Raw genomic sequence first — 15,623 nt, 5'->3', positions numbered from 1 at the left:
CTCTTCAGAAATCATCTCAAATCAAACCTAGTTTATTTTAATGTACGCAGAGAGACTATTATGGAAAAACATGACTGATTAGCTACTGATTTGATTTTGATAACTTTTTTAAATTATATCACAGCACTCAAGGTCCAAAAGTAGCTAAGTTAACTGGTTTTACATTTTTTTGTGTTGTTTTAGATAACAGCATACGGAGGGAAACTTAAATACACCATTTATTATGAAGCACGGGATGAAACAGGCCACGCCTCCTACGAGCCACAGGTCATCATTAGGGGTGGAGCCAACAGAGACAAAGTCATGATACGCCATTTGGTGGAACCACAGATTGGTCAGCTGACCCGCCATGAAATCGACATGACAGAGGTGAGCCAATCACAGTGCAGAACTGAAGCTCCGCCCACTACAGTTATTACTACATATATTGAATAGCATGAACCCATGCATAAATTAAACAAACATCAAACTGGTTGTTGTAGCTGTTGTGGTGGTGATGGTGGTTCTTGTTTCCAGTAATGTTGTTTGTTGTGTAGCACGAGTGGAAACACCAGGACGACAAACCGATGAGCCGAGAGGATTTCATGGATGTTCTGTTCTACATTGATTATGTTTTCATTAGAGCATCACATGGCAATGTCATGAGACAAAGCAGGTGAGTAACCACACCTGCACAGGCCACACCTTCTTCAGTAGGATAAAGACAGGTGTATGGGCCACGTCTCTTTTACTAAGACTGACTCGCAGGTATATTGGGCATGCCACCTTTACTGAGACTGACAAGCATATATGCCACACTTCCTTCATGGAGACTGTTGTGTACATTGGCCACGCCTCCTTCACTGAGGCTGACAGATTTAGAGGCTACATCTCCACAACTGTGGGTAAATTTCTAAAGCCAGGACATCTATATCAAAAGTGACCGGTTTCAGAGGCCACGTCTCCTTGATGAGACTGGCATGTATATAGGCCACACCTCCTTTACTGAGACTGACATGTACATAGGCCATGCCTTCTTCAGTGGGACTAACAGGTACATAGGCAACACCCCATTTACTGAGACTGATAGGTATAGAAGCCACGGTTCCTTTTAGTGAGACTGAGAGGTACAGAGGCCACACCTTCTTCAGTGAGACTGACAGGTTTATAGGCCACGCCTTCTTCAGTAAGCCTGACAGGTTACACATTCGTAGGAACATAGACCATGCCTCCTTCAAACTGAGAGGTCCCTGGGTGCCACGGCTTCATTCATCAAGACTGACAAGATCAGAGGCCATGCTTCCTTTAGTGGAACTGATAGGTACATAGGCCACGCCCTCTTCTGTGACACTAACAGGTACAGAGGCCACGCCTCTTTCAGTGGGACTGACAGGTACAGAGACCATACCTCTTTCACTGAGACTGACAGGTACAGATACCACACCTTCTTCTGTGAGACTAACAGGTCCATAGGCCACGCCTCTTTCAATGGGACTGACAGGTACAGAGGCCACGCCTCCCTCAGGGCTGTTTGACAGGCCATCAGCTCAGCAGTAAAATCCAAAATGTAAGTGAATAAACCCGGCCCAGAACACGCGACTCTCTGGAGAGGATTCTGCAGTTTTCCCTCTTGAGCTCGATTCACTCATGCACTCACTGGTGACGCCTCCATCTGCACACACACATAGTGGAGCTTAAACACACACACACACACACACACACACACACAGATAAACATAACACTAGGGAATATAATGTTAATCCACTGCTACTTGGACATGATAGAGGGATTTAGTGGAGATTAAAGGTGTTAATTAAACACCACACTCTGTTCTATGTTGCTCGTTCCTGTCTTCAGGATCTCAGAGATCTCCCTGGAGGTGGCAGAGGAGGGCCGGTCCTCGGTGGAGAGCGAGCGAGCGCATCAGATCGAGAAGTGCGAGTGTCCTCAGGGATACTCCGGGCTTTCCTGTGAGGTGCTGTTATACACACACACACACACACACACATACTCACACACAGAGCCAACACTTTTAGATTGTGATGATATAAAGATTATTCTGGGTCACTGGGATGTACTGTAGTGCTATGTGTGCGTGTGTGTGTGTGTGTATGTGTGTGTGTGTGTGTGTGTGTGTGTGTGTAAGTTGTTCAGTTGAACGTTGGACCAAGCTTTTAGCAGACAGATGGTAGTTCCTGAGCAACGCCTCATGGTTTGTAAAGTATTTTAAAACAGCCGTTTAGCAAAGTTTAACACCACCAGATGGAGTGAACTGAACGAGTAGAGTGGACTGAACCATTAGTATGAGAAGAGGACAAAGTAGAGGTAGGAACAGAGAAAGGACAAGAAGAGACATGGAGAAAAAGAATAATGATGGGAAAAATAGACAGACAGAATGACGGCTATTATTCCTACTCCAAAACACACGTTCTGGCCTATTGAAAACACACATCTGTCTGACACAGGCCTGGACACGCCCATCTGTCATCCTCAGACACGGACACTTCTAGCTGTCTAATTTAGACACAGACACACCCTTCTGTCTGACACAGACTATGAAACGCCCATTTATCTAACTCAGACATGGACACGCCCGCATATCTAACTTAAACACTGACACGCCCATATATCTAACGCAAACACTGACACGCCCATATATCTAACGCAAACACTGACACGCCCATATATCTAATGCAAACATGGACACGCCCATATATCTAACGCAAACATAGACACGCCCATATATCTAACGCAAACATGGCCACACCCGTATATCTAACGCAAATATGGACACACCCATATATCTAACACAAACACTGACACGCCCATATATCTAACTTAAACACTGACACGCCCATATATCTAACACAAACACTGACACGCCCATATATCTAACTTAAACACTGACACGCCCATATATCTAACACAAACACTGACACGCCCATATATCTAACTTAAACACTGACACGCCCATATATCTAACACAAACACTGACACGCCCATATATCTAACTTAAACACTGACACGCCCATATATCTAACTTAAACACTGACACGCCCATATATCTAACTTAAAAATGGACACCCATATATATCTAACTCAAACGCTGACGCGCCCATATATTTTACTTAAACACTGACACGCCCATATATCTAACGCAAACACCACACGCCCATATATCTAACGCAAACATAGACACACACATATATCTAACACAAGCACTGACATGGCCATATATCTAAGTCAAACAGTGACGCCCATATATCCAACGGAAACACTGACACGTCCATATACCTAACACAAACACTGACACGTCCATATATCTAACACAAACACTGACACGCCCATATATCTAACACAAACAGTGACTTGCCCATATATCTAACCGAACATGGACACACTTATAAATCTAACGCTAGCACGGACACGCCCATATATCTAACACAAACACGGACACGCCCATATATCTAACTCAAACACGGACACGCCCATATATCTAACTTAAACACTGACACGCCCATATATATAACTCAAACACGGACACGCCCATATATCTAACTTAAACACGGACACGCCCATATATCTAACTCAGACATAGACACTGTCTCACTCATACATGGACACACACACAAACTTGGACACAGACACGCCCATCAGTTGAGTCGCGCATGGACACTCCTAGCTGTCTAACTCAGACCGTGACACACCCGTAGATCTAAGATCTCAGACGCAAGCACTCTCATCTGTCTATATTGTTGCGCTCAACACATATTGTGTATTGTGTGTGTGTGTGTGTGTGTGTGTGTATGTTACAGGAGTGTGCCGCAGGGTTCTACAGACTCTCCCCTCAGGTCTCCGGCTCAGTCTTCAGGTCAGGGATGGGAAGCTGCGTTCGATGTGACTGTAACGGCCACAGCGGCTCCTGTGACCCGGACACCGGTGTGTGTCAGGTGAGACGTGCGCTCCCATTGGTGCGGCTGTTAGTGAGCTCAGCTCTGATTGGTGGAAAGTTTTGGGGTGTATATTTAGCTCTGGTTAGGATAGGAACAGTCTAATGAAAGCAGCATTAGCATTTTGGGGAATAGTTGCTAATTGAAAGTAGTGTGTGTGTGTGTGTGTGTGAACTAGTTAATGAAAAACTGAGTGACACACACACACACACACACACACACACTTTTTATTTAGCACAATTTCTCTCTCTCTTCTACTCTCACTATTACGCTTGTGTTACGTTATAAGCATATTAATACCCCTTGTGTGTGTGTGTGTGTGTGTGTGTGTGTGTGTGCAGAATTGTCAGCACAACACAGAAGGAGAGAAGTGTGAGAGGTGTTCAGCTGGTTTTTATGGCATCGTACGCGGCGCTCTTGATGACTGCAAGCGCTGTGCCTGCCCTCTCACCAGCCCAGGAAACAAGTGTGTAACACACACACACACACACACACACACACACACACACACAACACCAGTCTGTGCAATGGTGTCATGTAATTACACATTTATTACACAGTAATAGGAGCCTTATTAACCTGTAATAACAACAGTGTGTGTGTGTGTGTGTGTGTGTGTGTGTGTGTGTGTGTGTGGCTTAGTTTCAGTCCTGCATGTGTGACAGAGGGGTTCAATGATTACCGCTGCACCGCGTGTCCTGAAGGCTACGAGGGAAAGTACTGTGACAGGTACTACACACACACACACACACACACACACACACACACACATTTTCCATCCCAGCGCTGTTTACATGTCACCTTCTCGTCCTGCAGGTGTGCCACTGGTTACCATGGCGACCCGCGGCGACCAGGCGGCCGGTGCGAGGAGTGTGAGTGTGACCCGGTTGGCGCGACGCCCGGTCCGTGTGACACACACACGGGGGCGTGTCAGTGCCGACCCGGAGCTACGGGCTTGAAGTGTGACCACTGCATGGACCGGCATGTGTGTGGACCAGTGGACATCGTGTGTATGTGGGCTTACTAACACACACACACACACACACACACACCTGTATGTTTAGATACACACTAACATGACACGCACTTACCAGCAAACTCTTGGAGTGATTAAACTCTAACTGCATATTCTTGTGTGTGTGTGTGTGTGTGTGTGTGTATGTGTGTGTGTGCATTAAAAATGATGAATTGTTTCTCTTGGCATTAACAGAGTGGTAGTTTTATTGCACCTGTTAATACATACCTGGTGTGTGTGTGTGTGTGTTTGTGTGTGTGTGTGTGTGTGTGTGTGTGTGTGTGTGTGTGTGTGTGTGTGCTCATTCTCCATTTCATCCCATTTCATCATGACACATTGTGCTGTCACCATACACTCGTTAAGCTTTTTGTCTCCACACACACACACACACACACACACACACACACACACACACACACAAATCAAATTACTGTTACAGATTTTCCATCAGAGCGGCACATCCTACCCAGAATGCCTTGTTTTCGAGGTAACTTCCTGCCGGAGACTCGAGGCAGCTCCTGTACCCCGTGATCGCGGATGAGGCTAGTTAATGAGTTAGCCTTGTGTTAGCATGTTAGCTCGAGCTAGCAGTTACATGGTGTCTCAAATATGAACCGATTATAAAGTAAAAAAAAAAAGGCAGTCACATGACCCAGCTATTTTTCTTTCTCTTACAACAACAACAACAACAACAATAATAATAATAATAATAGTAATAAATTGTAGACACTCAGACAGATTGATAGATAAATAAATTGTTACGGCACACCAGGTCACGCCCACATCACAAGCTAGGTCATGATCACCCGCGAGCTACCCCACGCTAACTCCATGCTTCCGCATTCCCGCCGCGGAGCCCATTCACAGGAACAGCGAGAGCTCCTCACGGCATTTCCGCATTCCTGGAGCTCACTGATCAAAAGTGCTGCCTTCACTATATACACACACCGGCTCTGCTCTACCGCATGCTCACCGCAGAGCTCTTTCAGGAACTATAAACGCTTTCTCTGCACTTTAACTCCCCCACGACCCGTGACAGACAGGTGAGTAGATCGACAGCCCCTTCCTGATTCTTTGGAAATCTGAGTTGAATTTAGTTTGCCACACCCTGGCCTGATATAAGGAGGCAGAATTGGAGGTTGCAGAGCTGAAGATGTTGAGGTTCTCCTTGGGCGTGACAAGGATTGATAGGATTAAGAATGAGTTTATCAGAGGGACAACCCATGTTAGATGTTTTGGAGATAAAGTCAGAGAGGCCAGATTGAGGTGGTTTGGACATGTTCAGAGGAGAGATTGTGAATATATCGGTAGAAGGATGCTGAGGTTGGAACTGCCAGTCAGGAGGTCTAGAGGAAGACCAAAGAGGAGATTTATGGATGCAGTGAGAGAGGACATGAAGTTAGTTGGTGTGAGAGAAGAGGATGCAGAGGATAGGGTTAGATGGAGGCAGATGATTCGCTGTGGCGACCCCTGAAAGGGAACAGCCCGAAGACAAAGGAGACACCCTGGCCTGATATCTGCAGACCTGTTGAATCGAGAAAGCACTCAAATAAACCCTCAATTAAGTTTGTTTTTTTTGCCAGATGTAATTGAACACACACACACCAAAAAGTTCAAGCTTTGTCTTATTAGTCTACAGAATATTTGCCCAGAAGTCTTGGGGGTAATCAAGATATATTTAGTTTTTTTGACAAATGTGAGATGAACCTTTGTGTTGTCTTCTGTGGAGCTCTTTGAGTTCTTCTTGCAACTCTCCCCCCCAGTCTCTTTCTTATGGTTGAATCATGAACACTGACCTTAACTGAGGCGAGTGAGGCCTGCAGTTCTTTAGATGTTGCTCAGGGTTCTTTCATGAGCTGTTGGACGAGTCGTTGTTGTGATCCTGGAGTAATTGGGAACCGAGAAGGTTCACCACTATTCCAAGTTTTTTCCTATTTGTGAATGATGCTCTCACTATGGTTTGCTGGAGACTCAAAGTCAGAAGTGACTGTGTAACCATTTCCTGACTGATACATGTATCGGTCAATGATCTTGTCAATATGTATTCTCATTTACTTCTGCGAGAAATTGATGAAAAACTTCCCAAGTGTCTTGAGGAGGCAGCATTGTGCAGGGATGGAACCAAGTGACAACAAGAACAAGAAGAAGAACAACAAGAACAATCCTACTACTACTACTAATAATAATAACTAGAGATTACCTGCGTTGGTGACTTAGTGGCCATGCCGATCCCAAACCCAGGTAAAACGGGAGGGTTGCATTAGGAAGTGCATCTGTCGTGAAAAACAAACAGCAACACGCCAATTGCTTTGTTTTTTATCTGCTCTTGAATTTCTTTTGATCATGTTGCTTTTTTTAAAAAGTTGCTTTTTTGCATCACCTTGTCAGAAAGTCTGGCAGAAAATGAAAATGATTACTTTAAAAAATGAAAATCCTGTCCTGTAGTGTAACACACTCTACTGTACTGTACTGTACTGTAGTGTAACACACACACACACTCGCCCTGAGGAGTGTGACACGTCGCTTCATGTCTGACATCAGCGCAGAGATAGAAACGTCCTTCCTGTGTATTTATAGTTTTATCTATAAGCTGCTCATATGTGTGTTATAAAGTGTGCGTGTGTCCATGTCCTCGCTGGGAGTGTTAGCCCACGCTGGGAGCGACGGAGCGCGTGAGAGAGAGTCTCGTCAGCGGAGAACAGACTGAAGACGAGTTTCTCTTCCTTTTGCTCTTTTTTCAGTTCACACCGGGGTTTTTCTCCCCCCCCCCCTCCCTCTCTCTCTCTCTCTCAGTCGCTCGACTCTCATAACATTCAGCCAGGAGGCGTTTCACACTCGACTGTGAATTTTACGCTCGAGCAGTCTTTCACCCTGCACACACACCTCCCACACACACACACACACACACATGCAAGGAGGGAGCAGGGACAGATAGGAAAGTGTGGATTGAGAATGGAACTGAGCAATAAAGTAGGAGAGAGAAAGCGAGAAGAAATGGAAAGAGGAAAAAGATTAGAAAAAATAAAGACTGAATGAATGAAATCAGGAGGAAATGAGAGAGAGAGAGAGAGAGAGAGAGAAAACAGAATGAGTGAGATGCTGAAATTAAGTTGAGACAAAAAGTATGGGAGCGGGGAGAAAGTCATGGAAAGAAAGAATACAGTCAAAGAGGAAAAAAGAGAAGTAGATAGAAAGAAAAGGAAAACAGTGTAGCGATGCGATTGAAGAGAGAAAGAAGAAAGGTGGAAGACATGAGGAGGATTAGGGGAAAGAATGAGAGAAGAAAATGAAAATGAGAGTCATGAAAAGAGAAAAATGAGTAAAAAAAAAACCTGACAGATGGAAAAAGGGAGAACATTGAGAAAATAAGAGGAAAAGAAAGACAGCTGGAAAGGGAAAGAGAAAAAGATAAAAAAGAAGAATAAGTGTGAGTGAGAGAGAGAGAGAGAAAAAATGAGAGGAAGGAAAATGGCGAGATGAAAGGAACACATGGAGGATAGGGGAATCAAAGGATGAGAAAGAGGGAGAATAACAAGATCAAAATGGGAAGAGAGGCATGGAGAGAGAGAGAGAGAGAGAGAGAGAGAGAGAACACGTAGAGTAAACAAGTGGTCTCAGTTTGCATAAGGAAGTAAGTACACTTGGCTTTAGGGGAAATTGTGTGTGAGAGAGGGAGAGAGAGAGAGAGAGAGAGAGTGAGAGAGAGAGAGAAAGAGAGAGAGAGAGACTGGCGCACTGACTCCCTCTCTCGCCCGAGGCTCTCTCCTCTTACTGCGTGTTAACACAGCTGTCCTTTCATGTCAACTCAAGCTTTTATATCCCTTACACACACACACACACACACACACACACACACACACACACACACACACACACACACACACACTTACAAACTCTAGGCCTTCCCTATTAGCATGAAATTAGCTTGTTAACTAGCAGGTTAATGGTATTTGCTCAGAAACTTCACTACCGCGTAGCAGCAAACATTGTTGCTAGGCAACATGGAAACAGTGTCAGCGCTAACGTTACAGTATACAGTAACTAATTCCTGATGCTAACGAGTCGGCTAGCATGCTTTTAGCTCTTATGGCTTCTATCTGGTTGAAGTGATGTCACAGGGAGAGGATAAAAAACAAGATGGAAATGTCTGGGATGTTAGCATTTTTCTCAGATATGATACTTAGCACTTAGTTTTGATAATTATCTTCCATAAATATGGTTAGCATCAACTGGTAAGGCTAGGTGATCGAATATAAAGACACACTGGCAATAAGTCTCGTGCCAGAATATTCCGAACGCTGATGTTTTACTTAATTCTTCAGAAAACAATTTGTTTTGCATTGTACAGTACATGAAGCAAGTATTGACTGCTAACCAAAACAACATGTCTAAGGCTTTTATCTGGATTATTTAAAGGCACAATGACAATACGAACATGTTTGCAACGTTGGCATTTTCCTGCATTTTTTTTTCTTCAAAAATGTTCAGTTTTATTAAGATTTTCACTAGAAAAATGGTTAGCATCAATAGCCAAGCCAAACGCCATTGTTAGGAGAATTTGAAGACACAGTGGTAATAACTCTGGCAGAGAAATGTTCAGGGCGTTGACATTTTATTAAATTCTTCAGAAATATGGATAACAAGTTTATCTGGACAATAGTAACTAGTTTCTTAGACAAGTCTTAGTTCATCTGATTTTATGCTATAAATAAAGTTAGCATCAATAGCTAATTAAAACGCCATTGTTGTGAGATTATAAAGGGGCAGTGGCAATAAATCTGGTATGGAAATGTTAAGAACTTTGACATGTTTTCTAAATTCTAGTCAACATGGAAATAGTGACAATTCAAATGTTATATCTAATTCCTGAAGTTAACAAGTTTGATACCAAGCTAATAGCTGTTAAGGCTTTTATCTGGACGCTATAACGGCACAAAGCATTTTCATAGCTTAGTTTCTCAGAAAACATAACTTAGTTTTGCTAATATTACACATTTTCCTCGGAAGGCTTAATACTTTTTTTTTTTTTTTTAAACACTTTGTTTTGTCAATACATTGCATTGTAATTGAGTTTGCATTGAATGCTATCCAAAATGCCACTCTTGAGGCTTTTATCCAGACAATTTAAAGGCACAATGATAATAAAAACAAGATAGAAATGTTGGGAATGTTAACATTTCCCTCAGTTATTTTACTTAGTTCTTCAGAAAAGACTTTGCTGATTCTACACAATAAATGCAGTCAGCATCAATAGCTTAGCAAAACGTCATGGTTAAGGGAATTTAAAGGCACAGAATATTGACGCCTTACTAAATTCTTTAGAAAACAGTTTGCTTTGATTACTGTAATATTGTCATCAAAGTTAGCATTGACTACAAATCAAAATGCCATGGTTAAGGGAAGACAGAATCTCAGTCAGGAATGTTAGCATTTTCCTTAGAAATGTTCAGTTTTTCCTCAGAAAACAAATAGTCTTGCTAATATTACACTAGACAGTTAGCATCAATAGCTAATCAAAACACAAGCAATTTAAAAGCTCAGTGGCAATAAGAAACAAGACAGAAATATCAGAAACGTTAACATTTTCCCTAGAAATCTTTGTTACTATGTTACTTAATTTTACATTATAAATATAGTTAGCATCGATGTCTAAGCACCGTAGCAATAAATCCGGTGCAGAAATGTTACGGACATTGACATTTACCTCTAATGTTTGGGTAAATTCCTTCAGAAAACACTTTGTTTTGCTACTAGCATGTTGTAAATAAAGTTAGCATTGAGTGCTAAGCAAAACAACACGGTTATTTCATCTGGACGAATTAAAGGAACATGGACACATATGTTGTCCAAGACAGAAATTCCAGGAACATTAGCGTTCCCTTCAGTTGTGTTACTAAATGATCCAGAAAACACTTGGATCACGATGAAACTGCAAGTGTGTGTTTAGCATGTCATGCTAACACTTTTAACGTGTGTCTGATTAAATAATGTTGCGTGACACTTGTATGACACGGCACTTGGATAACAGTATATTATGTGTGTGTGTGTGTGTGTGTGTGTTGCAGCATGTGACGATGACTGCGCGGGGCTCCTCATCAGAGACATGGATCGGTTGCTAAGACTGATTGGCGGAGCAAATCTGACATTGCCCCTCCCCCCACCATATGGCGCTCTCTACCGCGTCGAGAACATGACCGACGAGCTCAAGGTAGGTGTGTGTGTGTGTGTGTGTGTGTGTATAGATTGTATCTTTAGCTATGTAAAGGGGGTAGAGCTTAAGCTAAACTCAATCAATCAATCACAACCTGGATGATGTGATGCTGGCGTACGTCCTGCTGAGAAAGTGAAAGTAAGGATAGTGATGTCAAACAAAGTTTCTGACTGGTTGTGTGACTGACTGTCCTATTGTTTGTCCCCCCTTTCTCTATCTGTCTATCTGTCTGTCTCTCTCTCTCTCTGTAGCACATGCTGTCTCCTCATCGAGCTCCAGAGCGCCTCCTGCAGTTAGCGGACAGTAACCTGGGCAGTTTGGTCACCGAGATGGACGAGTTACTGAGCCGGGTTTGTCCCTTTTGTAGATAAATGACTTTTGTGATGTCACAAAATGAGAAAGCAAAACTAGTTTATTAAATTGAAAGTGATGTATCAGCTCAAGTTCCATGTTAGCACAGACGCTGTGTGTTCGGCTAGTTAACGTATAGAGTATCAGCTAGCTAGATATATTCAGGACGCCACGGCTAATATGAGCTAGCTCGCCACCTGTTAGCACTTTAATATTAGATGTTAAGTATCTAATAAACTGATGAAACTGACTGTAATTGATTAGCATATCATATCATTACGTTTAAATTTCTTAGTCTGTTAAATAAATATAGCTGGAATAAATCCACATGCTTAGCACTTAGCATAACTATTTCACAATCTGCAGGCCACAAAAGTATCAGCAGACGGAGAGCAGACGGATTCCGATGCGGAGAGGAGTCGCAAACGAGCTGAAGATCTCGAGCTGTTCGTTAAGAATACACTCCTTGCTGCTGAAGGTACATGCACACACACACACACACACACACACACAAACACTTTGTATTTTATACGGTTTTACTGTATACATGAGACCGCTAAGCTTAATAGTGTTTGTTGTCCTGTAGTGTGTGTGTGTGTGTGTGTGTGTGTGTGTGTGTGTGCACGTTGAAACATTTTAACTGGGCTTATTTAAGAGGCTGCTATGGCTAATGAAGGCTACACTGGTGTGTGTTATCACTTAATTAAAGGAACCAGGTCCAGCAAAGGCGGAGTAATCAAACCAGGATCAAAATTCACGCTCTGAAATGTAATCTGTGTGTGTGTGTGTGTGCGTGTGTGTGTGTGTGTGTAGGTATGTGTGTATGTGTGAGAGAAAAGGAGAGAGAGATGAATAAATATGCGTTCCCGTATGAAGACGTATGTGTGGAACAGATGGTGTTGCATTTATAGATTTGCACACACACACACACACACACACACACACACACACACACACACACACACACACACACACACAAACATATTTACATATCCTAACTAGTCGCTCATTTTGGCAAAAACTCATTTCAGGAGAACATTCTCTCACGCACACACACACACACACACACACACACACACACAGCCATAACAAACCTGCCTTGCTCTATCCCCCCTTTTTTAAAAAGATATTAATACTGGAAAATTGAGAAACAGATAAATTAGGTGACAGACTGGAAGACAAGGAGACTGATAGACCGTGAGAATGAGAGACAGATTGGGAGATTGGGGGACTCGGGGACTGGGGGACTGTGAGACAGAGAAACTGGGAGACTGAGAGTCTGAGAGACTGGGAGATTGTAAGACTGGGGAACTGGGAGACTGAAATACTGGAAGACTCAAAGTCTGGAAGATTAGGAGACTGGGACATTATAAGACTGACATAATGAGATACTGGGAGACTGGGAGACTGGGAGACTGAGAGACTGGGAGACTAGGAGACTGAGAGACTGGGAGACTGGGAGACTGGGAGACTGAGAGATAGGGAGACTGATAGACTGAGAGACTGGGGGGAACCTGGAAATAACAGTACCTGACAGGGAGACTAAGTGACTTTGAGTCTGAGAGACTGAGAGACTGGGAGACTGGGAGATTAAGAGACTGGGAGACTGAGAGACTGGGAGACTGGGAGACTAAGGGACTGGGAGATTGAGAGACTGGGAGACTGAGAGACTGAGAGACTGGGAGATTGAGAGACTGGGAGACTGGAAGACTGAGAGACTGGGAGACTGGAAAACTGGGAGACTGAGGGACTGGGAGATTGAGAGACTGGGAGACTGAGAGACTGGGAGACTGGGAGATTGAGAGACTGGGAGACTGAGAGACTGAGAGACTGGGAGACTGGGAGATTGAGAGACTGGGAGACTGGGAGACTGGGAGACTGGGAGACTGGGAGATTGAGAGACTGGGAGACTGAGAGACTGAGAGACTGGGAGACTGGGAGATTGAGAGACTGAGAGACTGGGAGACTGGGAGACTGGGAGACTGGGAGACTGGGAGATTGAGAGACTGGGAGACTGAGAGACTGAGAGACTGGGAGACTGGGAGATTGAGAGACTGGGAGACTGGGGGGAACCTGGACATAACAGTAGCTGATTTCTCACAAACTGTTGTACTTCAGCAGGTGTTTATATTTAGCTGCTTTACTTTAATGAGTTTATCGTTATTTCTCACTTTGAACTCATTTTGCATTTTGTTTCCTTTAGAACAGCAAAAAAATATCTCTAATTCATTTTCATTTCACTCTGATGCTTTCTATTCAAATTAAAAGCTCCTTTTATTCTTCTTCGTTTTAAATGCTTTGAACTGATTGGATTTTGATTTCAAAGACTTTGAATTAATTTCGTTTAATTAAAAAGCTGCCAAAACAAGATCTGGATTTCTTTTAAATCAACCTGAAAGAGGAAAACGTATTAAAAACAAGTCTCATAGAAAAAGAAGAAATATATAAATATATATAAAAAAACACTTCTTGTTAATTTGCCTGCAGTTTATTTGTGGTGTGAGTTTTCATGTGTGTGTGTGTGTGTGTGTGTGTGTGTGTGTGTGTGTGTGTGTGTGTGTGTGTGTAGCTCTGCGTGATAAGGCCCGGGAACTCAACGCCACTTTGGGTCGGAGGGACGACGGCGTGGAGAAGAGTGTGAATGAGATGCAGAAGGAGATCAAGGCCATGATCGCTGAACTCCGTGCACGGCAACTCACACACCCGCACACACACACCGTGCAGGAGGAACTCAGGTAACACACACACACACACACTGCTGATGCACACTACAGTAGTGTCCTTATTTTTATTTTCAACCTTTGAGCCTGGAAGTGTTTGTCATGTGATGGATGAGTGGAGGGAGTGTTAGTGTGTGTGTGTGTGTGTGTGTGTGTGTGTGTGTGTGTGTGTGTGTGTGTGCATGCTCATCATTGTGGTAATCGCTACATTTCTCTTTTGTCTCTCTGTCGCATTTCGTGCTTCAGCGAGTCGCCACTGGGACGCAGCGAGCTTCTCGTTCTTATGTAAAAATCTTAATGAACTCATTAAACAGCGCCTGAGGGGGAGAGAGAGAGAGAGAGAGAGAGAGAGACGCACTCTTCTAATCATATCACTGTAGTAATGCGTGCACTTTATTAACGCCCCGGGTTACCAAGGCAACACGAATAGCGACACCTACTGGTGCAATCAAATCTCGTGTGTAACACATTGTCATCCCAATAACCAATAGAAAATGTGTTAGTGAGTGCCAATACTTATGCATACTGGCACTAGTTCTACTGGTATGGAGTGAATAAAGCATCGTGTGGAAGAAAAGAGAGCAAATAAAGTTCTTCTTACTCACCATAATAAATTTTCTTATTAGTCTATATTGTCTATAAACTTTATTCTATTATTATTATTATTATTATTATTAATATAAAGTAGTAATACGATTTAAAATATTTAATTATCTTAGATTTGTCCTGATTTTAAAATTCATCCTCGAGAAATATTTGACTATTTATTACTGGTTTGCATCTTTCCAGTTTTATTTATTTATTTATTTATTTATTTACTCTTGTTCTTCTGTTTTTATCATTATTATTATTATTATTATTATTATTATTATTATTATTATTATGAAGCAATAATATATATATATATATATATATATATATATATATATATATATATATATATTTTTTTTTTTTTTTTCTTATTTAAAAATTCCTACTTTTGTTTTATGGATGTTTGTTATTTTTTCTTTAACTTTATTTAAAAATAGTTTTCATATATCTTTGAACTTTTTTTCATTTACTCAGTTTTCTTTTTTTTTTGGTTTGTTTGTTTTTAGAACTTAAATAGAAAAAAAAGAAAAAAATATATATATATATACTATCTGATTTATTTTTGGACTTTCTTTTCAGTTTTTCATATTTATTTATTTATTTATTTATTTATTTATGTAAGAATTTATTGTTATTATTATTATTATTATTATTATTATTATGTTGTTGTTTATTTTCTCCATATATTTCGTATATATTTTTATTTTATATATTATTTATTCATTTATTTATTACATTTGTTTTCAATACTGTTAATGTGGGAATTGCAAATTGCTTCTCAATTATTATTATTATTATTATTATT

The 15,623-nt window shown here is 41.8% G+C and overlaps 1 protein-coding gene across 7 annotated transcripts in view; it reads left to right on the top strand.

Annotated features, from left to right (window-relative positions):
• Positions 1–15,623, top strand: part of lama2 (laminin, alpha 2) — a 124,354-nt gene that overhangs the window by 85,243 nt on the left and 23,488 nt on the right. For 5 of the 7 annotated variants that reach the window (XM_053480620.1, XM_053480610.1, XM_053480581.1 and 2 more), the window contains 11 exons: positions 184–369; positions 537–655; positions 1,838–1,955; positions 3,796–3,930; positions 4,272–4,396; positions 4,573–4,659; positions 4,747–4,940; positions 11,011–11,153; positions 11,408–11,506; positions 11,874–11,985; positions 14,077–14,242. In XM_053480620.1, the coding sequence (XP_053336595.1) occupies positions 184–369; positions 537–655; positions 1,838–1,955; positions 3,796–3,930; positions 4,272–4,396; positions 4,573–4,659; positions 4,747–4,940; positions 11,011–11,153; positions 11,408–11,506; positions 11,874–11,985; positions 14,077–14,242 (1,484 nt within the window). The remainder of the gene's footprint in view (positions 1–183; positions 370–536; positions 656–1,837; positions 1,956–3,795; positions 3,931–4,271; positions 4,397–4,572; positions 4,660–4,746; positions 4,941–11,010; positions 11,154–11,407; positions 11,507–11,873; positions 11,986–14,076; positions 14,243–15,623) is intronic. The other 2 variants (XM_053480630.1, XM_053480600.1) reach the window with 1 other exon arrangement.

Source organism: Clarias gariepinus, chromosome 2, assembly GCF_024256425.1.
Source record: "Clarias gariepinus isolate MV-2021 ecotype Netherlands chromosome 2, CGAR_prim_01v2, whole genome shotgun sequence".
In the NCBI taxonomy this organism is placed as follows: domain Eukaryota; kingdom Metazoa; phylum Chordata; class Actinopteri; order Siluriformes; family Clariidae; genus Clarias; species Clarias gariepinus.
The sequence above is the reverse complement of the archived record's forward strand: the minus strand, read 5'-3'. Positions and strand labels throughout refer to the sequence as shown.